The sequence below is a fragment of the Gossypium hirsutum genome, chromosome D13 (genome assembly GCF_007990345.1).
Source record: "Gossypium hirsutum isolate 1008001.06 chromosome D13, Gossypium_hirsutum_v2.1, whole genome shotgun sequence".
Taxonomy (NCBI): Eukaryota; Viridiplantae; Streptophyta; class Magnoliopsida; order Malvales; family Malvaceae; genus Gossypium; species Gossypium hirsutum.
The window spans coordinates 64,103,683-64,131,076 of record NC_053449.1 but is presented as its reverse complement, the minus strand read 5'-3'; the positions used below and the strand labels follow the sequence as shown (position 1 = coordinate 64,131,076).

The window sequence follows — 27,394 nt, the reverse complement described above, 5'->3', positions numbered from 1 at the left end:
TCATATTAAGAGTTTAATTACATTTTACCCCCTCTATTCAAAAAATGAACGAATTAATCATTGCACGTTAGATCAAAGAACAAACTAATTTTTTTTGTTAAAAATTCCATCCATTTATAGTATAGAGGACTAAATTGGTCCATTTAATAACAGAGGAAATACAGGGACCTCTTAGGTATTTTAACCCTTTATAATCTATGCAAAGAATGGACATTCTTCAGCTATGTAATTGCAGTCAACAATGGCAGTCTCTAAAATTTGCTACTAATAGCATTAGTATTTGAAGCATTTCCTATTATTAGTCCCCTAGTTCAACAAAAAAAACCATGATAGAAAAAGATGAAGAAATATTTCAGTTCCATGTTAATGGTCTCGGATTATCGGTTAAGAGAGAATCGAAGTCTATATATCAATGAGTCACGAAATGCTATGGTCCTTAAATATGATTATAAATGCCAAGAAAATCCATCCTATGGAAATGAAAAAGAACATGCTTCAGCTATGTTATAGCAGTCAACAATGGCAGTCTCTTCTAGCTCAAGCCGGACTGTCAATGGAATTTTGGGCATATGCGTTTACATGTGCAGCTCACTTAATAAATCGACTTCCCACGCCAGTGTTAGATGGTAAGACTCCGTATAGTGTTCTTTATGGGTGTGAACCTACGTATGATCATTTACGTGTTTTTGGATATTGCTGCTATCCGTATTTGCGCCCGTTTCAGCGTCACAAGTTAGAGTTTCGTTCTCAACCTTGCACATTCTTGGGTTACAGTCCTTGTCACAAAGGGTATCAATGTCTTTTGCCTGATGGTCGTGTTGTTGTATCTCGTCATGTGGAGTTTGATGAATCCCGATTTTTGTCTCCGACGTCTCTGTCACGGTCCACTCGGGAGGTGAGTACTGTATGTCCTTGTTTTCCTGTTGTTGAGAAAAAGTCTTCTTGTCAAGGGAACTCAGTTGCTGATCCTGTTTGTCCGCGTACTGTGTCTTTGGTTCCTCGTGATGGAGTAGGTAGTTCTCATAGTGGTTCAGTGCACTCTGGAAATCAGGGTCCCACACCTGTTGTTACGATTCCGTCTGTTTCTATAGAGCCAGAAATTTCTGTGCCTACCACGAATGTTCATCCCATGACCACTCGGTCAAAAGTTGGAGTTTTTAAACCCAAGGTTCTTGCTATTGAAGTTGTTGAACCGTCTACGATTGAAGAAGCTTTCACTAGCCCGGAGTGGCAGACTGCGGCTCAAACTGAGTATGATGCCCTGATTCGTAATGATACATGGGAACTTGTCCCTATGCCATCAGGTCGCAAGGTTATTGGTTGCAAGTGACTGTTTAAAGTCAAGAAAAATCCGGATGGTACAGTTGACCGGTACAAAGCTCGTTTGGTTGCAAAAGGCTGCTCGCAAGTCCCGGGTTGTGATTTTCAAGAAACATTTAGTCCTGTTGTAAAACCTGCTACTATAAAGGTTATCTTGTCGATCGCGGTTACTAAAGGATGGTCGCTTCGACAAGTTGATGTCAACAATGCCTTTTTAAATGGTGATGTGGATAGTGAAGTGTTTATGCAGCAACCTCCGGGATATGTTCAGCTTGGGTTTGATGGGAGACCATTGGTTTGTCGCTTAAAGAAGGCTTTATATGGTTTGCGTCAGGCTCCACGAGCTTGGTTTGAGAAGTTGAGAACGTTTCTTCTAATAGTTGGGTTTGTTGGTTCAAAGTCAGATGCCTCTCTGTTTGTTCGATTTCACTCTGGGTCTATTCTCTATGTTCTTGTCTATGTTGATGACATAATTATTACTGGGGATCTGTCATCGTCTATTGACTGGTTTGTACAGCTGTTGAATAATGAGTTCTCGTTGAAAGACATGGGTGAGTTGCATTATTTTTTGGGTGTTGAGGTTACCCGATCCTCTTCTGGGAGTCTTCATCTATGTCAGAAAAAGTACCTCCGGGATATGTTGAAACGTAGTGGGTTGGCGAATGCTAAAAGTGTTCATACGCCCATGATTAGCTCGTCACATATTTCTAAGAATGACGGGGATCCTTTGTCGGATCCAACTGAATATAGGAGCCTGGCTGGTGCGTTACAGTATGTGGTTCTTACCAGACCTGATATTGCATATGCGGTTAATAGGGTTTGTCAATTCATGCATTGTCCGACCACAGTTCATATGGTTGCTCTTAAGAGGATATTACGGTATTTGTCTGGTACTCTCGATTTTGGCATTATTTTTCGTCAATCTGATTGTTTGTCTCTGGTTGGATTTTCGGATGCGAATTGGGGGTTGGACTTCGATGATCGGCGATCTACTACGGGATATTGCATATTTTTTGGATCTAATCCTGTATCTTGGTCATCGAAGAAGCAGCAAGTGGTGTCTCGATCTACGACTGAGGCTGAATACCGTAGTCTTGCTGCTGTCACTAGTGATGTTTTATGGTTGATTTCGTTACTACAGGAGTTGCGTATTGTGTCTGTTTCTCCGCCTAATATTTGGTGTGATAGTTCCAGTGCAGTTGCAGTTGCTGCCAATCCTGTTCTACACTCCAAATTTAAACATGTGGAGTTAGATTTATTCTTTGTGCGTGAGAGGGTTGCCGATGGTTCTATTTTGGTCGGGGAAGTACCTGCGTCCGATCAAGTTGCCGATGTCTTAACTAAGCCTCTTTCAGTTTCGTGTTTTTCTCGATTCAGAAATTTTCTTCGAGTCTTTTCAGTGGAGAAGGTGGATGCATGTTAGAAATAATAGTCAGTTAGAGAGGTAGTTAGAATGAGCTGAGGAGTTAGCTAATCTGTTAAGGAAGGTGGTTATCTGCTTCTATAAATATGTACATTTAACACTGTATTGAACAGCTTAACAAGAATAATTTCAGATTGAAAACACATTTTATTTCATTAGTTTACCTAAATTTCTTCAAATAGCCTTAGAAATTGAACCATTTCCTGTTGTTAGTCACATGATTTAACAAAAATCATGCTAGCAGATATTGACAAAGAATGAGCAACATTTCTGTTCCATGTTCATGGTTCTTGGATTATCGGTTAACACAGAATCAAACTCGAATTACCAATGAATCACAAAAATATTATTACAAATGCAAAGAAATCCGTCATTTATAATCTATGGGAACCAGAAAGAACATGTTTCAACCATGTTATCGCAGTCAACAATTGAAGAATCTAAAATTGGCTACAGATAACATGTAAAAACTAGCAGTAGAATTCATAAAACTTGGTCAAGTTCTCTCATTCAACTAACTTTTGGGTGATTCTAGCAGGCATAGAAATGAATGGTTCATAAGTTCATATGAAGTCTTCAATGAGGGGCTGGTAGAAAAGTTTGTAAGCTTCCAAAACTTCGAGATACCACATCGCTTCTCGATCCGGAAATGGAGATAAATCAACAATCTTATGAACCTATTAACAGCAATGATCAAAGTGTTGAAAGGAGGAGGAAAAAAAACAATGCTTCATCTCAAGATTTACAGCAAACAAGATTGAAGCATATCCTGAGAATATATTAACTTCCATTTCTAGATTTTTTTAATGATTACAATTGAGATAGATGCAGTAAACAAAAGATTGATCAGATTTTATAGAAGAAACTAGTAAGGGTGTAATCAAGCTGAGCAAACTTCAAGCTATAAGGAAAAACGAGCTCTACTCGAAAATTTGAAGCTTGAAGCTCTGCTTGAGCTTGATAAAGTTTCACAAGCTCAAACTCGATTTTAAATAAAAAATCAAACTCTTGATTATGCTCAAACTCAAATTAGGATTCAAGTTTTTCAATACAAGTTAAATATAAGCAAAGATCAATTATGCTCGAACATAAAGATACTTGAATTCGATTTGCTCACTAGCTCGTACTCGGACTCCGAATCTTAATATTTTTCGAGTCAAATCCGAGTAATTGGAGAGTACATTGCTCTTTTCCCCTCTTAAGAAACTAGCAATTAACAAAAAGGACAGAAAACAAAATTTATGACATGAAATTGAAGAAATTAAAAGGGAAATTCAAGTACCTTAATAACAGGAATATCACCTGTACGGACAAAGTATCCTCCCACCACCATTACATACATCCCTGCAAAATCTTAAATTAAAAAAAAAAGAACAAGAAAAAAACGCGCCATTGGAAAAAGAATAGCGAAAATAAAAAAACCTGTTTTCCATTGACGTTGACGGAAATCACCGGAGAGGTTAAGCTCGACGATGCCGGTGCTATCGTCGAGAAGCAGGCGATCTTCGTCGTCGTTTGAAACCAAAACGCCCTAGTTCAAAAAGAAAAAGGTAAAGAAGGAAAGGTAAAAAAAAAGAAGGGAATTTGACTGTAAGGGAAAGGGAAAAGGAACCTGAAGCCAGACACGTTGAAAGAGGATGCCGCCAAGGGTTAAGGCGCTTTGTGAAGGTGTTCCTCGAGCGTCTTTTAGTTGACCGCATAGCAGTTTCAGCGCTGCTAAACTATAGTCCATCTCCGCCGTGTGCGGTTTCTTTTCCCTCGCTGAAGAAATGAGGCCTTTCTGGTTTTCCCGGGATATTTATTTTAGAAGTTTGGTCAAAATTTTCTATTAGCCATTGTAGTTTTCGGATTCTTATTTTATGCTTCTGTTTTAAAATTTAATCTTTAGTTTCTAATTTAATTATTTTTAATTCATACACTCTTTAATTTCGAAACTTGAATCTTGACTTGAACAATTATTTTCAGTAAAGTCGTAACTAAGGTCGAGGGTGAAGGCAATGGTCCCCCAAATTCAAATGCTTGATTCAATTTCGGTTAATTTTTATTTAATTTGATTCAATTAAAATTTAGCTATTATTTAAAAGTATTCGAATTTGGAATTGTAATTATTTGAATCAATTGAATTTTTAATATATATAATTAATTTTAATTTTTTTATGATATAAAAAGATATTTTTATATCTAAAATATTGAAAAACTTTAAATACGAAATAAAAATATTTATTCTAGTTTTAAAAATAAATATAATAAAATATTTGTAAATTTTTTCCAAACTCCGAATCCAACCAAACTGTTACTGTCCCTACAATATCCCGTTATTATTTTACTACATAAGCTACATGATATTGGACTACCATTTTGTACGCACCTTTCATCAGCCAAAACCTTCCCCGTTGCAATTTCAACTGATCCTGGCCGCCATCTATATTTGGTTTTCACAAGTTCTCCATATTCTTTCGACATTACAGCGACGTCTAATTTGATGACGATAAACGTAATTGAGCTCGCGAAATATCCTCACAGCTGGAGATTTATCCTCTCGGACATTCTCAATATATCCGAGTAAACCTTATCGCCTCCGATCTCTTCTCCGGTGGCTCCCGCCGCAACACGTAGTTTGTCTTCGATGAGAGCAATGTTTCCCATTATGTCAACGTGCGCCGTGCTCTTAATACCACTAGTTGGCGGCTTGCTCTGGTACTCACGTACGTATGTATTGATACCGGATGGATTAAACCGAGTTCTTCCTTTCCAACCTTTAGCACACATGAATCCAGCGCTTAAAACTGGTACACTTTCGTCTCCGTCTGCAAAATATACTCCGCTTTTCAAGCAACTACCATCTTCTTCATCGACTAAGGTATCAATTTGGTAAGGAATATGTTTGCACTTATTGCTTGGTGATAGCTTGTACACATTTGATCTTTCGGTCGGGATTCCAACACCGTACGAGCAATATATCTCCATGTTCGGAGCATCGGGTAATCTAAAAAAACACAATGCATATGGTCTATGTTACCCAAAACCGACAATATTCATTTTCGACGCATACCTGTGTCAAAATATACTTACTTCATTTCAAGTGGATTAGACCAGTATTTGTAATGGTTGTATTTAGGATCTTCGAGATTGTCCGCAATTCCGTGAGAAAAATGAGCTTCAGCCCGATTCATCATTTTTGGTGCCACGAAATGCAACAGATCAAAAAGAGTTGTTGCTGTGTAAGCTTTATCTGCTGCCCCGATTTTTCGTATGCTTTCCCGGCTCATCTCGTCATACTCGGTCCATGCTTCCCCGCATGACGAGTTGAAGTTTCGGGACGCACTCATGTGCAAAATTTCCTAATAATGAAATGTTGGTATCCATAAGATCTTTGACACAGTGAAAACTGACTCAAGATCCACTATAGACTCGAATACCGTAAATATTATCATACCTTTAAAACAGTAGTGGGAAGTTGTGAAGAATGTAACACTGAAGCTGCCTTGCCAAAAGAGATAATTCTACCGTACTTAACCGGATCTTTCACTCGAAAAACTTGTTTCGCGTCGCTGTTATTGACATTATTGTCACTCGGAGAAAACCGAAAGTATCTTTTCTTAGAAAACTCGCAAACATGCTCGTCCTCTGGTGACCAGTCCATGTTGCCCCAAATGGTCTCTCCTCCTTTAGGCATCAATGACACAACGGAATCCCATGTTCGAGACACTCGCATGACATGCTCTAATGCTCGAAGCCCTAAAGTACCCGAATCCAAAACTCCCGGTGCCATTGCTCTACAAAATCCAAAACCATAAAAATATGTTGATTTAACTTTGATTTTATGTGTAATGTCATTTAATAAACTGATATAACCAACCTGAAATAAGCAACGTCTTTGCCCTCAGCGGAGAGTATATTGCTAACAGCCTTTGGAACACCAAGAAATGACGGGCCGATGTTCACAATTGCCTTGATATGTTCAGCGCACCAACCCGGACCACCACCACCTCCCATCGGAGGTGGCGTTTCGACCCATTTAAGGAAGTGAAGAAAATAGGCAACTCCCATGGAATGAGGCACAACTACCACTTTTTTATTGCCGTTGGCTCGATACATTAACTCAATTTTACTCTTTAGCTTACTAAGAGCACAGTCCCGAACCTGTGTATCATAATGAACAAATATATCGATAAGAACTCGATGATAACAATTGATCAATGAAGAAGTAAGGTATGCATAACCATTGCCAAACGATATGATAACATGACACTAACTAATGCATAAAAGAATAAACTAAAATGAAACATGGACACAAAATACCGGAACAAGGAACCGACACATTGAAAATAGCCATTTGTACCTCTGTATTCTGGAAAGAGAGTCTCCAATCATAAGCAGCCATATGCAAATTCTTCCCCTCGTAGCCGATTTTTGCCAAATTTTTAACGAGAACGTCCCACACAAAGTATCCCGGAGCTGAATAGTCCGCCCCAAACAGTCCTGGAACTGGACGAACCCGTATTCCGGGTGGGTCGAGGCCTGTTTCATTGTGCAAAGACAAGTGCTCTAACCAACACAATGGCCTAAACATCAACATATTTCAATAAAATTAAATCCAAACAAAAAATATATGTAATAAAGCATATAAATTAACCAAAACATAATACGCTATTAGATTATGGGTACGCTCAAGACAAAAATATTCTTTCTAAAAACACCTATCAAATGTTGTATGAATCGCGAATGTAAATAATAGAACGTTTAAATGTCAAACACGTGTCTAAAAACACGACTCCGACACAACAAAATACAGTTAAAGACAATTTAGAAAAATAAAAACAAATTTGTACATAATGTCCAAACATGGGTAAAAAAAATAAATACATATACACTATAAAGGGAAGAATTATCGTTAAAATTTTAACGGTATTAACTGTTGACGGATAACAACATTTAATAAATTCATGAAAAATTAACTTCATCAAATTAAATTAACTGCAACTTAATATTAATGATTTAAAGTTAAAAAAGACCAAAGCTATCATCAACCGAATTTATGGTGTCTGTAAGATGGAAAGTTAGGAATTTTAGTTAAGGACTAAAATAAAATTATAAAATTTAGAAGGGTAAATGCTAAAAAGAGTTGGTACATTTTCACAAACCAAGGCTAAAAAATTTGTCTAAGAAAAAAAACCTTAAATTGTATTGTTAATTTTTTTCTGGAGGGCCAAAAATACTTTGTTTTAGTTTGTTTAAGAGTTAAGAGACTTAAATTGAAAGATTTATGTTTTGGGAGGGGCTAAAGAGAAAAATTCCCGTTAAAGAAGGCCTCCGTTGAAACGAAATCCTAGATCTTGAGTTTACGTGGTCACCCCTCCTGTCTCATGTAACTTCTAGTCTTTAACTTGCCAAATAGGTACGCTCTGGTACTTCAAATTCTTTCAGGTCCATTTTAGTTCTTAAACTTTGCAATCAAGTCCATTTTAGTCTCTAAATTTACATTCCATGAAAATTGATGATGTGGTACTCTAAGATTATACTATATCATCACTTGAAAATTTTTAAAATATATTTTTAATATATTCATTTTAGAATGTCATGTTATCATTTTTTTTCTAAGTTTAAATACCAAAACGGACTTAATTGCCAAGTGCAAATACCAAAGTGAAAAAAAAAAGTATAGGTACCAAAGTGAACCTAATTACTAAATTGAGGGACTAAAAATTATAATAACCCAGAAAAAGTAGAAGAATCCAATTCAAGTTCAAGAATGATAAAGGGACTAAAATTGTAATTAAAGCAAAAATACAAGTATCAAAGTAAACCTAATTGTTGAGAGACTAAAAGTTATATTAACCCCAGTAAAATCAAAAGAATCTAATTCAAATTCCAGAATAAAAGTGGGACTAAAACTGAAATTAGACCAAAGTTTACTTCCAAGTACCTCTTCAGTAATTGAGTAAAGCCACCCCCACCCCAAAGTCGTTTACGAAACAAACCATCAGCACAAGGCTTACCTTCCCACAACTCAAGCCCACCTGTGACAATCCCCGGTACTAAAACCACCGGGTGAATCCCCTTCAACCCTTCACGTTTAAGCCTCGCCGCCGGCATTAGTTCTGGCACCTCATGACCCACCGTGAACGGCAAGCAACAGTGGTACAAAAACAAAAGCAACCACCAAGTGGTGCAGAGGTAACCGGTCACCCAACAACATGAATCCAAACATGATCTTCTCCCATGATGTTCCTTAGCTTGTCTCTTCTTTGTTTGGTTCCTTGTTTCGTTGATTCCAAAGCTCAAATTTACAGGCTTTTGATCGGAAGAAGATGAACAGTTGATTGTTGATTCAACGTAGTATGGTTTTCTTAGCCGGAGAAAATTAGAAGCCATTTTTTCCGGCGAGAACAAAAAGAATAGCTAGCTATGTAAGTGAAACATCGTGTAAGAAGTAAAATTGGTGGGATTTAAGAAGTGGAACAGAAAATTAGTGGCAGTTACAGGAAGCTTACAAAAGAAAACAAAATAAAAATGGTTAAATTTTGTTTTAAGTCCCTAAATTCTTTGCATATTTGTAAATTAATCATTTATTTTTATTTCAAAGAATTTAATCCTTTACTTTAAAAAATTCAAGTTCAACACGTTAAAATTTGTCTATTCACAATTTAGGTTCATTAAAAATTTATTTTTTCTTTTAAATTATAGCAAAAAGAATTTAAGGTTGAAATATGCCATTGGTTCATGTACTCTTCACAATTTTAAAATTTAGTCCTTTTCCTTTTTAGATTTTAAAATTTAGGTCCAACAATTAACATTGTTAATTAAAATTATTTTTTTAAATTAAAATTTATTACAACATCATTTTTTAGCTACATTGCTTTCAAGTGATTTTTTTCAAAATGTTATACCAACAAATTTAGCAAAAAAATAATTGATAGTGTTAACAATTGGATCTGAATTTTGAAATTTGAAAAATAGATAGACTAAATTCCTAGAAATAAAGGAAGGGATTAAATTCCAAATTTGTAAAAAAATTATAAAGACTTATAGTATATTTTAACCAATTTTAATTCTTGAGGATAAAAGTAAAAGGATTAAATTGTAGCTATATAAAAACTACAATGACTTGGACATTTAAATATATATATACACGTTTGGAAAAGACAAATAATTTCGAAATTTGCATTAATAAATAAATGTTTTTATTTTATTTTTTATTTTTTGTTTTATTTTTGAAGTAAATTTGAAATTTAATTGACACTTGTCTCGGTATTTACATGCATGAAAGGATCACCCTTTAACACCTGTCGTATTCTCCATATATCGAGACGTTACTAAATTGTTCTTTCCTTTTTCACATTTAACATATGCATTGATATTATATTTAAAGTAAACTTGTTATTAAGTTCATATTTTTGTCCTTCAATTTTAAAAGATTACAAAATGTTCATTAAATTATTTGAAATATTTCATTTAAGTCATTAAGCTGTTAAAATCGTTATTGTATGGCTTTTAACCGAAAACTCTATTCTCCTTTTTATAAAACAACTTTAAACGTCGCAAATCTACAAACCAAAATTTAAATAGTTTTTTTCTTCGATCTCCAATATTAACCGTCAGATTGATTCTTAGATGGGTATTAATTCACCATACTGATCATCGAATCGTCACTTAAACAAAAATTCTTAACATTCCAATGACTTAAATAAAAACTTTCGAATGCTTCAATAACCATTTTTAACTTTTTGAAGTTGAGTGATCAAAACATAAACTTACTAATAATTTAAAGACCTTGAGTGAAAATTACCCTTTATTTAAATATTTTTTACCTAAAAATTGATGAAATGGAACATTTTTTTAGAAAAAAAAATATATATGAAACCGAAGCCACAAATTGACAAATTTGTTAATAGTCCAAAGGGAGACAAGAAGAGAGCAACCTCGTCTAAGTCGTATTCTATCTTCAGCACACTCGAACCTACATCCTATTACATTATCAATAATACTCATGTATATTATATACTTTTATTATTATAATTATAGTAGAATATTTATATCATATACTATTTTGTATATGTATGGACAAACCTTTATGATCAATTGTGCATGTGAAGTTTTTGGAGAATCATTTTTAATCTGGTTTCTTCGAGTTTTTTCAAGTTATTTTCAATGTTTTATGATGCTTGCTAGGGAGATTTTGAGCTCAAGTTTTACTGAAGAGAGGGGATGGTCAGTTCATTTCTCTATAATTTTTCTTCTGTTCTTGAATATTATTTTACTTTTTGATCTTTTAAGGTTTTATTTCTAAAGATTTTAATGTACCTTTTTTATTCAATAAATTCAGTCCGCCATTATTATTTAAAAAAACATAATAAAGGACGAAAAATTTGTAAACATGTTTTATATTCTCTAAAATATTTTGTAATGGTAAATTTGTAGTCATTGAATTTGAATTTTTTATAACTCAATCCTTAATTTTTTGGGTCTGTATTATTTTTAAAAGTCGACAATTTTCATCAAAATTGAGTCATCGTATTACCTAAGATTTACATTTTTTTATAAAATAAAAAACAGGTGATAACATAACACGCATTATCACAATTGAGTGTTGTCGCATTATCACAAATTCACAATGATCAAAATTGAAAAATGTTGCTAAGTTTTAAAACTAACACGGAGAAGAAAAAAAATTCAATAACTAGATTAGAAAAAGTTGTCAAAATTAGAGACTAAATGTTGCTTTATTCATTTTTTTATTGTAAAATAGCTTCTTCTTCTTTTTTTATTACTATTTCCCATTATCTAATAAGCTATTTTGAAGGATTACTTTCACATCCATAAATATCGAGTCTTTTTATATAAAATATGCACTATAAAATTTTCATCGCTTCAATTAAATCAAAGTAATAATTACGTAATGATTATCAAATCTCGACACTTATAAATATCAAGTTACTCGTAATTTTAAGTTAGGGTGTGCCTAATAAACCAAAAATAAAAATTTTAAATATTTAACTTTTTAATTGTGTTTGATAATTATATTAAATTTTTAATTAAAATAAAATTTTCACAAAAAAAAAGTGTTGAATATGATAAGTAAGTAGATAGTTATTTATGACTTAATGTGAAAAATATTAAATGGATTTATTTTTCAAATTTTAATTTTTAAGATAAATCATTTCATTCAAATTTTATCTTTAAATTTTATATAAAATTATTAAAAATAAAATAAATAATACAATATCAATGAGATTAAATTTGTAAAATAATAAAATTTTAAAAATCAAAATTTAGAATTATCAATGAGATTAAATGTATTGTCTTAGAAGCAAAAACTTGCATGATTTAGAATCCTAGTTCATTAGGTATGAGAATTGGTTCAAGGACATCGTATTGTCCGTCTTCCGCGAACACTTGATCCGTCTTGCAGAATGGTAGTGCGTAGTGACACAATTTTGCATCCATGTAACTTCTTCGAATCCGACTGTTTTTCTTTCTCGTTTTTGTTTCGGCATTTGCTTACTTGTATAATCTTCTAAATGATTAGGAGAATACGAAAATCCGACGAAGACATTCCGGTGCCACCTCTTCTGCGAACTGCATCTCTTTGGGGTATGTTTAAAGCTATTTAGATTACTTTTAGCTTAAATTTCATACTACATGATAAGAGCCAATTGCAATGTCTTTGTTTACTTCGGTTTTTCTTTTTTCTCAACGTACCACGCATTTGGCTTAAATGTTGTCTTTTTGTATTGCTTAATGGTTTGTTTTGCCATCCGAATCATAGGTGTTTTCCTCGCGGTATCAGCCAACGCTCGTTATCAAATAATCAACGGGTTAGAGCAACTCGTGGAAGCATCGCCGGTCACAAAACAAGTCCCACCGGTTGCCATGGCTTCCACAATCGGGGTCCGGTTCGCGAACAATGTTTACAGTGGAATGCAATTTGTAGACTGGGCCAAATGGAGTGGAGTTCAGTAGGGTGGGAGCCGAATCTCCACAGTCCAAGCTTTTCTTCAATGGCATGGTTGACCATAAAAATAAAAAATGCAGCACCAAAGGGACTGTTTGGCAAATTGGATAACGGCAATGCCAATTTATAGCTTTGGAGATTTCCATACTCGGATCGGTAACTAGTTAGTAGACTGATTTATAAATTAATACAGATAAGAAAAAATGAATTTTTTTTATTTTTTATAATTTATTTAATAAAACTGAATGAATTGGTTGATTCGGAAATGATGGTTTAATTACAAAAACCTTATTTTCTAGAATAGAATTAAGTATTATTGGTAATTAAACTCGGGATTAATATCAATTGAATATTTGAATATAAGTTAATGGTTGAATTGAAATAACATTTTGAATACAATGTTATTCTTTTGTTACATGATTACCAAGTTTATTTTCTATTTTAAAATGATGCATCAATACAAAATAATTCTAACTGTGCTAACAAACAAACCTAAATTTGAAAAAGTAGAGAAATTAAATTTATGAAAATATAAGTATAAGGATTAAATTCCACATTTATGAAGAATACAAAACTTTAAGCAAATTATAACTTTAAAATGTTTACACTATAATTTAGTCAGTAAATAAATAATTAACCCAACGCTAATTTGTAACACTCCCAACTCATATCCCTCGCTGGAATTAGGTTACGGAGCATTACCAGAGTTTACAAATCAAACAGACAGAAATTTCAAACATTTCATATCATTAAAAAATTCACCAAAGCTTAATTAGGTATTAATTAGGTGAATTTAGTCTAATTAAGAATAATTAGGAAAAAGGACTAAATAGAGTAAAGGGTAAAAGTTTAATTATAAATTAAAAGAAAGTATAAAAGACCAAAATGACAATTAAGCCAATTTATAATTATGAGGCGGCATAAGCTGGGTAAGATTGAAGATTTTTATGTGATATTTTCTATTAAAATTTCATTAACAATCATTAAGGTTTAATATTAAATAATAAATTATATTAATTGTTATTATTATATTATAAAATAAGTTAAATAAAGACAAATGTATGGTAGTGATTTAATACAAATGTATTGATAAAAGTATATACATTTGTAATAATTATATTAAATTATTAAATAGATTTTTATTAAATAAATAAGATAATTGACAAATAAATGGTATAAAATTTATATAAGTGTAATAAAATAAATATGTACAAATGTAATTAAACAATTGGTTTACTTAATATTTAAGCATAAGATATTATATTAATTATTTAGTAATTAAAAATAATAATAAAGCAAATAAAATAAAGTCAAGTAAGTAAATAAAAGGAAAAAGAAACAAAAGAAGAACAGAAAAGAAACATAGAACAAAACGAAAACAGGGGAAGAAAAAGGGAAAGAAAAGAAAAGGGGAAAATTTAAATTTTAAAGCTTCAAGTTTAATTGGTAAGCTAGATTTAGCCCCTTTCTCTTAATTTTGATGTTTTAAAAGCTTTAAAACAAAGTTTTGTTGAAATTAAGTGGAGGTTATGGAAGTTCGTAGGTTTTTGAACATGATTCGTGTTGAACAAGTTGTTAAATTAGGGGTTTAATTGATAGAAATTTTAGTTAGAATTGATTAAAGGATCAAATTGTAAAGTGAACTATAAGTTTTACGTGGTTGGAATTAAGTTATAAGAAGTCTTAAATTAGGGTTTAATTATGAATATTGAATAGTTGAGTTAAATATGACAAGAAATTAAGTAGAAAAGAACTATGAATTAAGCTAGAAAAGTAAGTAAGCTTAGTTAGAATTAAATTGGGAATAAGTAGGAATTGAATAAATTTTAATTATTATAATTATTATTTTCATATCTAACAAGGAAAACGAGGCATCGACATCCAAAGGAAATGAAAAGATTGTTGAGGAGTAAACGTGTATTCCGGGTTTGTATTACTATAACTTAAACTATTTACTAAATGCTATATTGAAATTGTAATCATGAGACATTTAAAGTAAGGTAAGTAATAACATTTGAAATTAAGTAAGAATATGTGTGAATATTGAATTATATGTGAATTGAAATAATAGATGTTTTGATTTGATTGAATATTTGAAATTGTTGTGGAAATGAATTCGAAATTGGAAAAGTAAAATAATACCCTATTAACTTATCGAACTAGATTGGATACAAATGGCATGCCATAGGATTTGTGATATGATGAGGAGATTTATTGTTCGGCCAAGAAGATGATTATGTTATTATATGCTTCGGTTTATCCGAAGAGGCATCTAATGTCTTATTTGTGTGTTTGGGAGGATATGATATACTGGTGTGTTAAGGAGGATTTATATTATTCCGGGTGTGTTAGGTTGGATATTCCGGTGTGTTTGGGTGGAATCCATGTATCTGTAGAGTCCGTGCCTCGTTAATAGGGTAAATAATGAAATGAAAATTTGAAAATGAGATTGATTGATTTTGCACTATTGAAAAGTACAAGAAATAATGCATGAATTAAATTATGAATTGAATTAGTATATGAAAAATTATATATATATGAATTTAAGATTTATGAAGTGATATATAATTATGTATAATTAGTTTAAATGATTTTTTTAAAGGCTTATGGTTGATGTTTGTAATTTATTAATATTAAATAGTTTAATTTATAGTAATACCACTGAGTATGAAATACTCAGCGTACGGTTGTTTCCGTGCGCAGGTCCAATTCAGCATCCAGAAAGATCTCGACTCCAACAAAAAAATTTTGGTGATGTATTTCTTCCTTTTGTTTAAGTGGCATGTACTAAGTGATTGTACACTAGTCGTATATATATATGTAAATATATATGCTAAATGATCTTGGTTGTAAGTAAATGGTTATGATCTTTTGGATGATAAATAAAGTTTAAAATTATAAATTAGTAAGCTTAGTATTAAATCTTGAAATGGAATGAAAGATATGAATTAGTTTTTTTTTTACATGTTAACTTTAACCTTTATAACTAAAGTAGTAAATCAATTTATTAAGCATGATTTAGTAGCGTTTTAAGGTATAACATCTTTGATTGAAATATTGATATTGGTTTGTTTTTGGTTTTAAGTTTGCAGGGGGTTTTATGTAAAAATAAGTAGAAATACTGTCGAAATTTAAAAAAAAATTATTACGAAATTTTTTTCGGAATATTCGAACAAATTTCGTTCTACTTTTAATACATGTTTTGGGCTTCGAGAGTCCATTATAGAGATTTAATTATTAAATTATACTATGAATGTTATTTTAATTGTGAGTTATTCGTAAGTTGTCTGATAGGTCCGATAATGTCTCGTAACCTTATTCCAGTGACGGTTTCGGGTTAAGGGGGTGTTACATTATAAACATACCAAACCTAAATCAATTTGTCTAGTTCATGAGCACTTAAACATAAAACTAAATTCACATGCATTTATCTATATTTAGTTCAATTTATCATGCCATAATATAGCTTTAAAAACAAACACGCATTTATATGTATAAAGCCAACCAAAATTAAACTTATAACCCAATTTACAATCAAATCACAATATAACTATTATTAGTTAGACACCCTAGGTACATGCTGACACAAGAGGAAAAACATCACCACGTTTGAGATCGGGATCATTGTTGAATGCTGAATCGATGACCAAACTTAAGTACTTGACCTGCGCTCGGAAAACAAAATCGTACGCTGAGTATAAATTCAGTGGTATTTTTATAATCCGAATATTTAAAAATAAAATAATATAAAACGCACAATTAAATATTAAGCACAATTGAATATTTAAAATTCACATTTATTTATATAATAGCATTAACCATTCAATTATTCAATTCATAAATACATCATTCATATTATACTCAATTCTCATCATTTGCTATGTAATAGCTTTTCACAATATGATACACATATCATTTAAATAACACTATTATTTATTTTATATCCAATTAATGAATACACAATTTATGTATCTCAATTCATATTTAAATTCACTGTCCCGTTTTTATTTCACATACAATATAATCCCATATCAATCATAAAATTTTATTATTTATTTTTCCTTATTAACTTAACTCGGACTCGGACGGATACACGAGTCCAACCAAAACACACCATTTTGGCACCCAGTGCCTCATCGGATAATTCGAAGTAATAATTTGACATCCAGTGTTCCATCGGCTAAACCGAAGTAAATTGACACCCAGTGCCTCATCGAATTAATCCGAAGTAATAGATTGACACCCAGTGTCTCATCGACTCGAAGTCGAAGAAATCTCTGAACTTTTTCAATCTTATGGTATGTCATTTATATCCGACTCAGCCCGATACAGTTAATAAGGTTTAATTTCACATTTCAGATATAATCAATATCCAATGCTGATTTTTCATATAATCACATAATTACACATTCATTTCAATTAAAAAAAAATCAATCTATTCAATAAATATATATCTATCAATTCAAATCATTCAATCAATTATTAAAATATCAATTACTCACCTCAACACTTATTACAAACATTTAATCAAAATAAAATAATTAATAACTAAATTAGGATTATAGAAATACAAATCAGAAATTTTAAACTATTTATTGTCGACTTTATCTTTCTCCTTTTTAGTTGAGTATTCTAGTACGACGTTAACAATTAAACTTGGAACTTTAAAACTCCTAAAGCTGTTCGTCTTTTTCTTTCTGTTTCGTTTTGGCTTTCTCTCTTTTTTTTTTTACTTTTGTTTTACTATATATATTTACTTAATGATTAAGATATAATATTATAATATTATAATATATTTTAACTTTAAGTTTTATAAATATTAATCTTATGCGGCCTCATTTAAAGCAATGACATGATTATTTATTTAATCCTTTTAATTTTTTCTTTAATATATAATTCAACTTTCATCTTTTATGCAATTTAGTCTTTATACCTAATTACTCTTAATTCATGTAAATTCACTTAACCAAAACCTAATTAACTACACAACTAACTTTGTAAATATTTTTAATAAATATTTATGAGTCCGGTTTACTGGAACGGAGTCTCGGGAATGTATTTTTTTAATTTGGTCTTTTTTGATTAATTAACTATCGAAACGTTAAAATTTCTTAACGAAACTTTAATACTACCTTAATGACACTCTACAAATATTTATAAAAATACTTACGGCTTGATTTATAAAAACAAGGCCCCGATGCCCCATTTTCTAAAACCACTTGAACTTAATAAATCACTTATATAATATAAATGATCAAATCAAAAACATTTTTAAAAAATCACACTTGTCTCATAAATATTAAATAATAATATTTACGAACTTACTCGTCGGATTTGGTGACCCCAAAACTACTATTTCTGACACCACTGAAAAACGACCTGTTACATAATTATTGGTTAATAAGATTATAATCTTTATTACTGTTCTAACATATTGGTTGTTGTAATTTGATTTGGTTAAAATATGATCCAAGTCGTCGTACTTTTTTGTACATTTGAAATTTAGTCACTTTATTTTTATTTATAGAAAATTAATTAGTAAGTTAATGTTTCGATCACTTAATTTTGAAAAGTTACAAATTGGTCATTGAATTGTTCGAAAGTTTTCATTTAAGTTATTGAGCTGTTAAAATCATTATTGTATACATTTTTTGTTCGCACTACTTACACCAATTTAAAACTCTCATTTCTCTTTTCTTCTATAGTTCATGTTTTTTTTATAAAACAATTTTAAATACCACAAATCAGATGATCAAAATTTAAACAACTTTTTTCTCCGATCTTTGACGCTAATGTAAGATCGTCTTGGATTTAAGGTATGTTATTCTACTTGTCGATAAATATTAGTCCATCGTATTGATGGTCAAATTGTTACTTGGAGCTCACTAGTTAGACTTATTAATAATCCAATGATTTAAGTAAAAACATTCCAATAATTCAGTGGCTTAAATAAAAATTTTTAAATAATTTAATAACTATTTTGTACCTTATTGGAGTTGAATGGCCAAATTTAGGATCTTTTCTTATGGGCGTTTACTTCCAGTGCAGTATGTTTAATTTTTTCCTCACGTTATAATATTGTTATGATATCTAGTTCCATTGTCACCGTTATTTTTACACTAAGCGCTAATAAACGCTCTGTATACATTTGAGCGGTTAATATATTTGAGTTCAGTATACATTTTTTTAATTATTCTCGTTAAATTCTGAGCACCGAATAAATATAGATAAGAAAAATAAAAATGGCGGGAAAGGTTAAGACGCGCGTGGAGCATACGCGCTTCGCATCAGTATAAAGTCTTATTATAGCCTTTCCTTCAAAAAAAAGTTTCCGACACTCTCCCGCCATCTCTGAAACTCACCCGCCAATCCATAAACATGTCTACCCACCGCGCACTTTAGCATTCACCCCCTAGAAATTCAAATCACTTCCCCTTTCTCCCTCACCTTCGAATTGAATTATTTCATCGTTAGTACGGAAAATCAGAATCGAATACGTGGGATTAAATTAGACGCAAGGGTTTAGGGTTTTGTGAGAGCAACCCAATGGGTGGAAACAAGGTGTCGGAGGATCTCATTTCCACCGTCCGATTGATCGTTGGATCGGATTATTCCGAGATGGACATAATTAGAGCGCTTCACTTGGCCAAACACGATGCGACCGCTGCCATCAACATAATTTTTGATTCACCTCGAAGTTTCAAGCCCAGGGAGAAACAAATTGAACCCGAATCCGAACCCGTGGTCCGAATTTCGAGCTCCGATACATCAACGGTTAGCGTAAAGCCCAAGAAAACAGGGAAAGAGAACAAGGATTGTAGTTTTAGTAGTAATGGAAATGTTGCATGTGGTGGGAGTGTTTTGGAAGATGAAGGAAATGTTAGGCTTGAAAACGATTGGTGGTTTGTTGGTTCCAGCGAGGTACCTGGGCTTTCGACGAGTAAAGGAAGGAAAATTAAGGTTGGGGAGGAAGTTAGCTTCACGTTTCCGTTGAAGGGTACTGGCTCTAGTCCGGCTGGATCAATGGGGAAAGGCTTTGGGAAAGGAAGAGCAGCTGCAGCTTGTTCAGAGATTGTTAGATTCTCTACAAAGAACTTTGGGGAGGTGATAAATTTTGAATTTAATTCTTAGTAATCGTTTGCTTATTATTTTTTGCTAGTTATAGTTAGGGATGCAAAAGTGGAATTTGGATATGAATTAATATGATTATAAAAGCAAATAACGTTTTGGCAGATTGGTAGAATACCCAATGAATGGGCACGCTGTCTGTTGCCGCTTGTGAGGGATAAGAAGATTAGAGTTGAGGGAAGGTGTAAATCAGCTCCGGATGTGTTGGGTGTAATGGATACTGTTCTCTTATCATTAAGGTGTGGTTAGTTTGAATGGTTATTCTTTCTAAGTTTTTTAAATGGATATTTGTTTTTATTACTAAATTTGGTTTTAATGAGGGTGAATTTTTGGTTTGGTCCAGTGTGTATATTAATAGTTCCACGTTCCATAAGTATCAGCAAACTTCACTCAAGGCAGCAAGCAATTGCAATGATGAATCTATTGTTCATCCTCTTCCAAGTTTGTTCCGGTTGCTTGGCCTAACACCTTTTAAGAAGGTAATTATTTGTCTTAAGTTTATACATCTTTTTGGTTGTGATTACGTAGTTGATAAAATTATCATGAATTGAGCAAATACTGCAGTTGGTTTTAATACTATTTTGTTTTATTTTACCACTATCAATTCTTTCTGTCAAATATTTTAAAGAGAAATATTTTTGTTGTTTTGTGATAATTAGGCAGAACTAGCTCCTGGTGATTTGTACACAAAGAAACGACCTTTGGAGACAAAGGTAGCAAATACAATACAGTTAGATTTACTATAATGTGGTTTTTCTTGGCTGAATTACTGAATGGTATTGTGAAAACAGGATGGTTCTGGTATTCATACCCCATTATTAACTGCAAACAAATTTAAGAATCCATCTCAAAACGGAAATGAGGTTGAAAATGATGAGTCAATCTCTGATGCTGATCTTGAAAATATTGTTGGTGTGGGAGACAACTCTGAATTAGAGGTATTGTCATTTTTGAAAAATGTTTGTAGAATATACTTCTGCTAATGATTAGGTGAGATCAAATGACAACTATTGTGTTATAGGAGATGGACCCTCCTAGCACCCTCCAGTGTGAACTTCGGCCTTATCAAAAGCAGGCTCTCCAGTGGATGTTTCAGGTGGAGAAGGGAAATTGCATGGATGAGGCAGCAACAACACTGCACCCTTGCTGGGAAGCATATCGCTTAGCAGATAAGTATGTCAGATTATCATTTTAGCAGACTTCTTCCACTCAATATGTTACAGGGTATTGATGGAGTACTGTTTCTTTCTATATAGGAGAGATCCTGTTATCTACTTGAATGCATTTACTGGTGATGCTACAATAGAATTCCCAAGCACTCATCAAATGGCCAGAGGAGGAGTATGGTCTTACTATTCCTGATGCATATTTAGCCTAGTTCCTTCTTGTTACATTGTGACTGTATCTTAACTTCCTTTACTTGTGAAGATCTTGGCAGATGCTATGGGGCTTGGGAAGACCATCATGACTATATCCTCTTAGCAACCCATTCAGAAAGAGGTGGGCTATCAGATAGTCAATCCTCAGATCAGCCTTCTGATCAAGGTGGTGAAGCCATTGATGTATTCGGCCAATCACCAAATTCTGTGAAAACTGCAACGAAGTTTCCCAGCTTTGATAAGTTGTCAAAGCAAAGGAACAAACTTGCTAATGGTGGCAATCTGATTATATGTCCCATGACTCTTCTTGGCCAATGGAAGGTTTGTCTTTTCAGTTTTGAAGTAGACTCAGTTCATGGTTTTGCTTATAGTAGCATCTGCCTGTTTGGAACTTAGCAGTTCTATTAATATCTATGTTTTATCTGATTAATTCTTCAATTTTTGTTATTGGATGTGGCTCTAAACATTTGGGTATTGTCAGGCAGAGATTGAAACTCATGTGCAGCCTGGATCTTTGTCTCTATATGTTCATTATGGTCAAAGTCGGCCAAAGGATGCAAAACTTCTTGCCCAGAATGATGTTGTAATCACTACATATGGGGTTCTAGCTTCAGAGTTTTCAGCAGAGGTGGTTAAAGATATTACTTCTATTTCTGTTTAAACTTAAAATTACTTCATACTTTATACACAAGTAAAAGTGACTCTTCTTTTATTTCCAGAACTCTGAAGATAATGGAGGACTGTACTCGGTGCGTTGGTTCAGGATTGTTCTTGATGAAGCACATACCATAAAATCCTCAAAAAGTCAAATTTCCATGGCTGCAGCTGCTTTAGTTGCTGATCGTCGCTGGTGTCTCACTGGGACTCCGATCCAGGTAATGACATTTTTGAAAAGTGCCTCAAACCTTTTGTTTTAAATGTTTTTTCAATGTTAGTAGCATTTTTTTAGTTTAGGTTTCTTTTTATCCCATTTTGTTTTGTACTTGGAAGTGAAGCAGAACTGTTTGGTATTTATTGGTGCATTTGAAATTTCTTCTGTTTACTTCTTTTTGGTCATGCATTGCTGGTCAATAATCTGTTCTCTTCAAAATTCTGAAGAATTTCTCTCTAATGTATATGAAATCCTTTATGGTGCACTTCATCAATATTAGTATGTGTTCATTGTTTTGGTATAATTAAATGATAAGTGCACTAATTTGTATTTGTTCATTGTTTTGTGCTTTAAGCAAAGCCTTATTTGATTTATGGCAATTGTTTCTCAAGCTTTTTATTTTTACTTTTATAATTATTGGCAAAGTAGATTTCTGATTTATACTGAACAATGTGAATAACAGATACTAATTTTGCATGTGCCTATCAGTGTATGTTATCTTCATGCTAAGATTTCTTTCTCTACACACACATAATCCTTTTTATCTTAGAATTTCATTTTTTATGTTATGTAAATTTTTTTTTTGATGATCTGTTAATTTAACTTTGCAGTTCTCACTTGCTTTCTAACCTATTGATTCCCAAGGTTTTGTATGCTTTCTAATAAGAAAATTTACTGTCACAGAACAAGCTGGAGGATCTATACAGTCTCCTCCGCTTTTTGAAGGTGGAACCTTGGGGAAACTGGCCCTGGTAAGTTTAACAAAATTGTTCTATGGAAAATTTAGGATATAATCACAAGGCTTCTCCTTTATTGGTCTATTGGACCACTAAATTTGGCTTGAATTTCTTTTTTCATGTTGTCAAAAACACAATTAGATTTAAGTTTTAAATGCTTATCTCTGCCTGCAGCACCTAGACAATTTATTAGGTTCTTGAGGTCACATTTATTTCTCTCTGGATTGAAGAGGGAGCTTCTATTTATTAGTATGGAATATATTTTATTCTTTCTTGTTTTGTTACTGAATTATGTCTAGTGGTTTTACATTTATAGATGCATAAAAAACATTTTTTTTATGTTATGACTATTGTATATGTTTGCTTTGGTTCAAATGGGCATTCTGAAGAAAACTTCAGTTTAGTTCTGCTATCTATTCATGTATGGTTATCTGATGCCATATGGAGGGGCCTACTCCTATTTCGTCTCTTATACATGCTGCCACTATGGGTAGCAGCGGATAGCCCACCGTCCTCTTTTCATAGTTATACCTTACATAATGAATCTAATATCTTTGATAGGTATAATAACTGTATTATTACAGGCTACTTTAGCTCTTGTTCAAAAAAGATATTTAGAGGGGTTTACCCAATTCAACAATGTCCATCAAAGTATCTTGGTCCTTTCTTATGAGTTAACCTTGAAGGAAATTGATTAGAAATTTTCTGGTAAATTGATGATACATCTGGTGTTTAACTATATTGATTCATTTACAAGTTTACTAGATTGAAATTTTATGATGTTAAAAAATTTATATATCCCAGGTCACATTCAGTAAAATTTGTGATACATGTATGGGGTGAACAGTAATACAAATGCATTTTGTAGGCTATGTTAGAGCAGCTTCTTTGAATGTTCTGTACCTAGAAATATTCCTTGATTTTTTTTGCTTCTCATAATTTTTAGCTAACTAGCTATGATATAGGTGGAACAAGCTCATTCAAAAACCATTTGAGGAAGGTGATCAGAGAGGGCTAAAGTTGGTTCAGTCAATCTTAAAGCCAATCATGTTAAGGAGAACAAAATGTAGCACAGACCGATATGGCAAGTGAGTATACTGCTTAGGAATCCTTAGTTATCCCATTTGAACTTTTTATAGATTTTGCTTCTAAAATTGTGTTATAGGCCGATTCTAGTGCTACCTCCAGCCGATGTTCAGGTGATATACTGTGAGCTCAGTGAAGCTGAAAAGGACTTCTATGAAGCCCTATTTAAAAGATCGAAGGTATAATCTAGTTTGTATCACCTTGCTTCATTGATCTCATGGTTTATTTACATTTGATGTTGCTTTTTTACTTTATAATTGTTACATATTGCTGGGTCTCTGCTCAGGTGAAGTTTGATCAGTTTGTTGAACAAGGTCGTGTTCTTCATAATTATGCTTCTATTTTGGAGTTACTTCTACGTCTACGTCAATGTTGTGATCATCCGTTTCTTGTGATGAGGTCTGCTGCTTACCTTTATTCCCTCCTACCTGGTTTTTTATCTGTGTGTCGATGATTATGTGGTAGTGTGGTGATGATGTTGTTTTGGAGAGTCTGGTCAGATAGCTGTCAGTTCTAATTCCTAGTAGCTTATAAAAAATATCTGGTATTCAAATAAAGTGTATATTGTTGAGACAGGATTCATTTTATATAAATTTACTTGAAACAATGTCTCCGGATTGAATATGTAAAGAGTTTGACAGTCATGTCAATTGCTGATCTTTGCCTTGAACTTTTTACATGATTTGCTTCCGTGTTAATTCAGTTTTGTGCTCATCATTATTATTAGCATTGTCTTTATTTGGGCTGTACTTGAGGGATATTGGTGGCCTCTTGCACTAAAAATGCAACTATTTGTCCATTCTTATGAGTAAATGTTGATGGGTAATTTGTTGTGTTCTAGCCGAGGAGATACACAAGAATACACAGATCTTAATAAGCTGGCTAAACGGTTCCTTAGAGGCGGGCAGAGTACTCTAGATGGTGAAGCCAAGGATCTACCTTCAAGGGCATATGTCCAGGAAGTGGTTGAAGAGCTGCGGAAGGGAGAACAAGGAGAGTGTCCGATATGTCTTGAAGCATTTGAAGACGCTGTACTGACTCCATGTGCTCACCGCTTATGCCGCGAGTGTCTCCTGGCAAGTTGGCGGAATCCAAATTCTGGTTTATGCCCTGTTTGTAGGTATCTTGAAATCAATTTTCCTTTTTTTGACTTTTATAGCCTCAGGTTAAAGTTCAAGATGAACTCACGAAACTTGGTCTTAGAGTGTTATTGTTTTACCTTGCAGGAAAACTGTTACGAAGCAAGAACTTATTACAGCCCCAACTGAGAGTCGGTTTCAGGTTGATGTTGAGAAAAATTGGGTGGAGTCCACCAAGGTGGTTGTTCTATTACAAGAACTTGAAAATCTTCGCTCATCAGGCTCTAAGAGCATTCTCTTCAGCCAGTGGACTGCATTTTTGGACCTCTTGCAGATTCCTCTTTCTCGGTAAGTTATAAATCCGGTTGAAGCTCTATCAGTGTCTTGAGCTAGTATTTCTTTCATAACACATGCAGTGTTACAGCACTCTTAGGAATGTTTTGATAATCAGTTGGACCGAGAACCGGCCAAGGTATCGGTCTGGAATAAGGGGTCAGATTGATTGACCCGTGAACCTGTTGAACTGGTCAGACCACTAGTTGGACAGGTTGAACTGGCGGTCGAACTGGATTTCTTCATTTTTTAAATATTTTATTCAACTGAACTGGTTGAACTGGGAACCAGTGGTTTGATTGGTTCAACCATTGGTCCAGTCCAGTTTTGAAAACCTTGCTGGAGTGGCTTTTAAACAACTCGTTTACCATATTGACAAAACTGAGGCCAAAATCCTATTCAACACAGTTTTGTTACTGATCAAATGTGATGTAAATGTGATGTAAAGGCACATTTCAAGTTGATTTTGTGCAAATAATTTGATCCAAGTTAAAAATGACACTGCGTGCTTTTATTAGCTTTTTTTTCTCTTCCTCTCCATCCCACTTCTCTTGTTATGCCATTGAAAGTATTGCACGTAGTAGCATATGCTTATGCTTTATTAATGTCCAGGAATAACATTCCGTTTCTTAGACTCGATGGGACTTTGAATCAACAGCAACGCGAAAAAGTAATAAAACAGTTTTCAGAAGATGGCAAAATCATGGTTTGTGGCAAAATTTTCTTCTGGACAAAGATTTTGGTTTAATAGTATTCTAGATGGCTTGAGTCTTATCGTTTGCTCGATGTTTTCATATCAGGTGTTGCTAATGTCACTTAAAGCTGGTGGGGTCGGAATAAATCTAACTGCAGCTTCCAATGCCTTTGTTTTGGTATGCAGAAATGACAAGCTTTATCTAGTATTAAGTGCAGTGATTAGTAGTGTGTTTTTATGCGTTCATCTGTACTTGTAGTTTTGCATATTCATCGAGGGAATTTAGCCTAGGAATAATTCTGTTATTTGGATTCCAGATGAGCATTAAATATGGGTATATTTTCGAAGATCAGTATGCTTTATTCTTATTATTTTTAGGATTTTCACTGCAGGATCCTTGGTGGAATCCGGCTGTAGAAGAACAAGCTGTGATGCGCATTCATCGTATTGGCCAAACTAAAAGGGTAGCAATCAAACGGTTCATTGTCAAGGTATAGGTTTCTCCCTTAAAAGCTATATTGCTTCAATTTATTTATTTGTTTGTTTGTAATATCTATGGAGGTAAAATCTTTCAAAGACTCCAAAAACATGAAAAAGTTTTGAAATGGTGTAAGGTATCAGTGTCGGTCACTCATACCCGAGTCCAAGTAACATGGCTTCAATTCAACTGAAGTAGAATCGCCATTTGTGCTTTAGGGGGCTGATTTTTTTTTATCTCGAATTAAGCTTGGGTTTTCAAAATCAAATTGGCTCCGAAGTATACCCCAATTTCTAGATTAGTTGTTACAGTTTTTTTTTTGTCTGAATTGGTATCTAAATTATCAATTTTGTCCCAGTTTACCTTTAAAAAAACATCATGTTGCCTGTTTTTATTGAATGCCAGTCTTTCTTGGGTAAAATGAAACTAAATTGATAGTTTATATACCATTTTTTATATAATAAAAATTTAAGGACCAATCTGAAAATTAGAATCTAGTCCAAGAGTCAATTTACTAATAAAGCCAATTAAATTCGATCTAATCTGAACCACAAGTTTGGAGCAGTGTATTGACATGGGTTGGATTGGAGTTCTGATTATATGGATGATGTGAAATAACAGGGAACAGTAGAGGAAAGGATGGAAGCAGTACAAGCACGCAAGCAGAAGATGATATCTGGTGCCTTAACCGATGAAGAAGTTCGAACAGCACGTCTTGAAGAACTCAAAATGCTTTTCACTTAAAATAATAATAATGACTTCAAATTGTATAACGATGTAAGTTTGGATGCACTTATATGGCTCAAACTAATTATTTATTAGTAAAAAAAATATTATTTTTTAAAACTTTTAATTATATTATTATTTTCAAAACTCAAAAACTATTTTTTGCGTACATGTTTGTGAACTTT

At 33.1% G+C, this 27,394-nt stretch overlaps 3 protein-coding genes across 3 annotated transcripts; 1 reads left to right on the top strand and 2 right to left on the bottom strand.

Moving 5' to 3' along the window:
• Window positions 1-3,067: 3,067 nt before the first annotated feature.
• On the bottom strand, window positions 3,068-4,754 carry LOC107937614 (uncharacterized). The gene is made up of 4 exons (XM_016870565.2): window positions 4,356-4,754; window positions 4,166-4,274; window positions 4,026-4,087; window positions 3,068-3,420 (listed from the first exon to the last, which is right to left on the bottom strand). Exons 1-4 carry the CDS (start codon window positions 4,473-4,475, stop codon window positions 3,307-3,309), a joined length of 405 nt encoding a protein of 134 aa, XP_016726054.2. The 5' UTR covers window positions 4,476-4,754; the 3' UTR covers window positions 3,068-3,306.
• Window positions 4,755-4,947: 193 nt separating this feature from the next.
• LOC107949699 (putative phospholipid:diacylglycerol acyltransferase 2) lies at window positions 4,948-9,196 on the bottom strand. The gene is made up of 6 exons (XM_016884470.2): window positions 8,670-9,196; window positions 7,086-7,308; window positions 6,603-6,886; window positions 6,180-6,519; window positions 5,816-6,084; window positions 4,948-5,729 (listed from the first exon to the last, which is right to left on the bottom strand). The coding sequence occupies exons 1-6, from the start codon at window positions 9,116-9,118 to the stop codon at window positions 5,261-5,263; spliced, it is 2,034 nt and encodes a 677-aa protein (XP_016739959.2). The 5' UTR covers window positions 9,119-9,196; the 3' UTR covers window positions 4,948-5,260.
• A 9,818-nt stretch (window positions 9,197-19,014) lies between these two features.
• LOC107937695 (DNA repair protein RAD5A-like) lies at window positions 19,015-27,329 on the top strand. The gene is given in 21 exon segments (XM_041109648.1): window positions 19,015-19,802; window positions 19,932-20,065; window positions 20,170-20,305; window positions 20,486-20,539; window positions 20,618-20,764; window positions 20,848-20,999; window positions 21,083-21,167; window positions 21,255-21,297; window positions 21,300-21,526; window positions 21,687-21,833; window positions 21,925-22,080; window positions 22,761-22,828; window positions 23,779-23,901; window positions 23,979-24,078; window positions 24,186-24,298; window positions 24,741-25,019; window positions 25,126-25,326; window positions 25,924-26,017; window positions 26,112-26,183; window positions 26,398-26,496; window positions 27,105-27,329. Coding segments are annotated over 21 exon segments (3,111 nt in total). The 5' UTR covers window positions 19,015-19,244; the 3' UTR covers window positions 27,228-27,329.
• The last annotated feature ends 65 nt before the right edge of the window (window positions 27,330-27,394 follow it).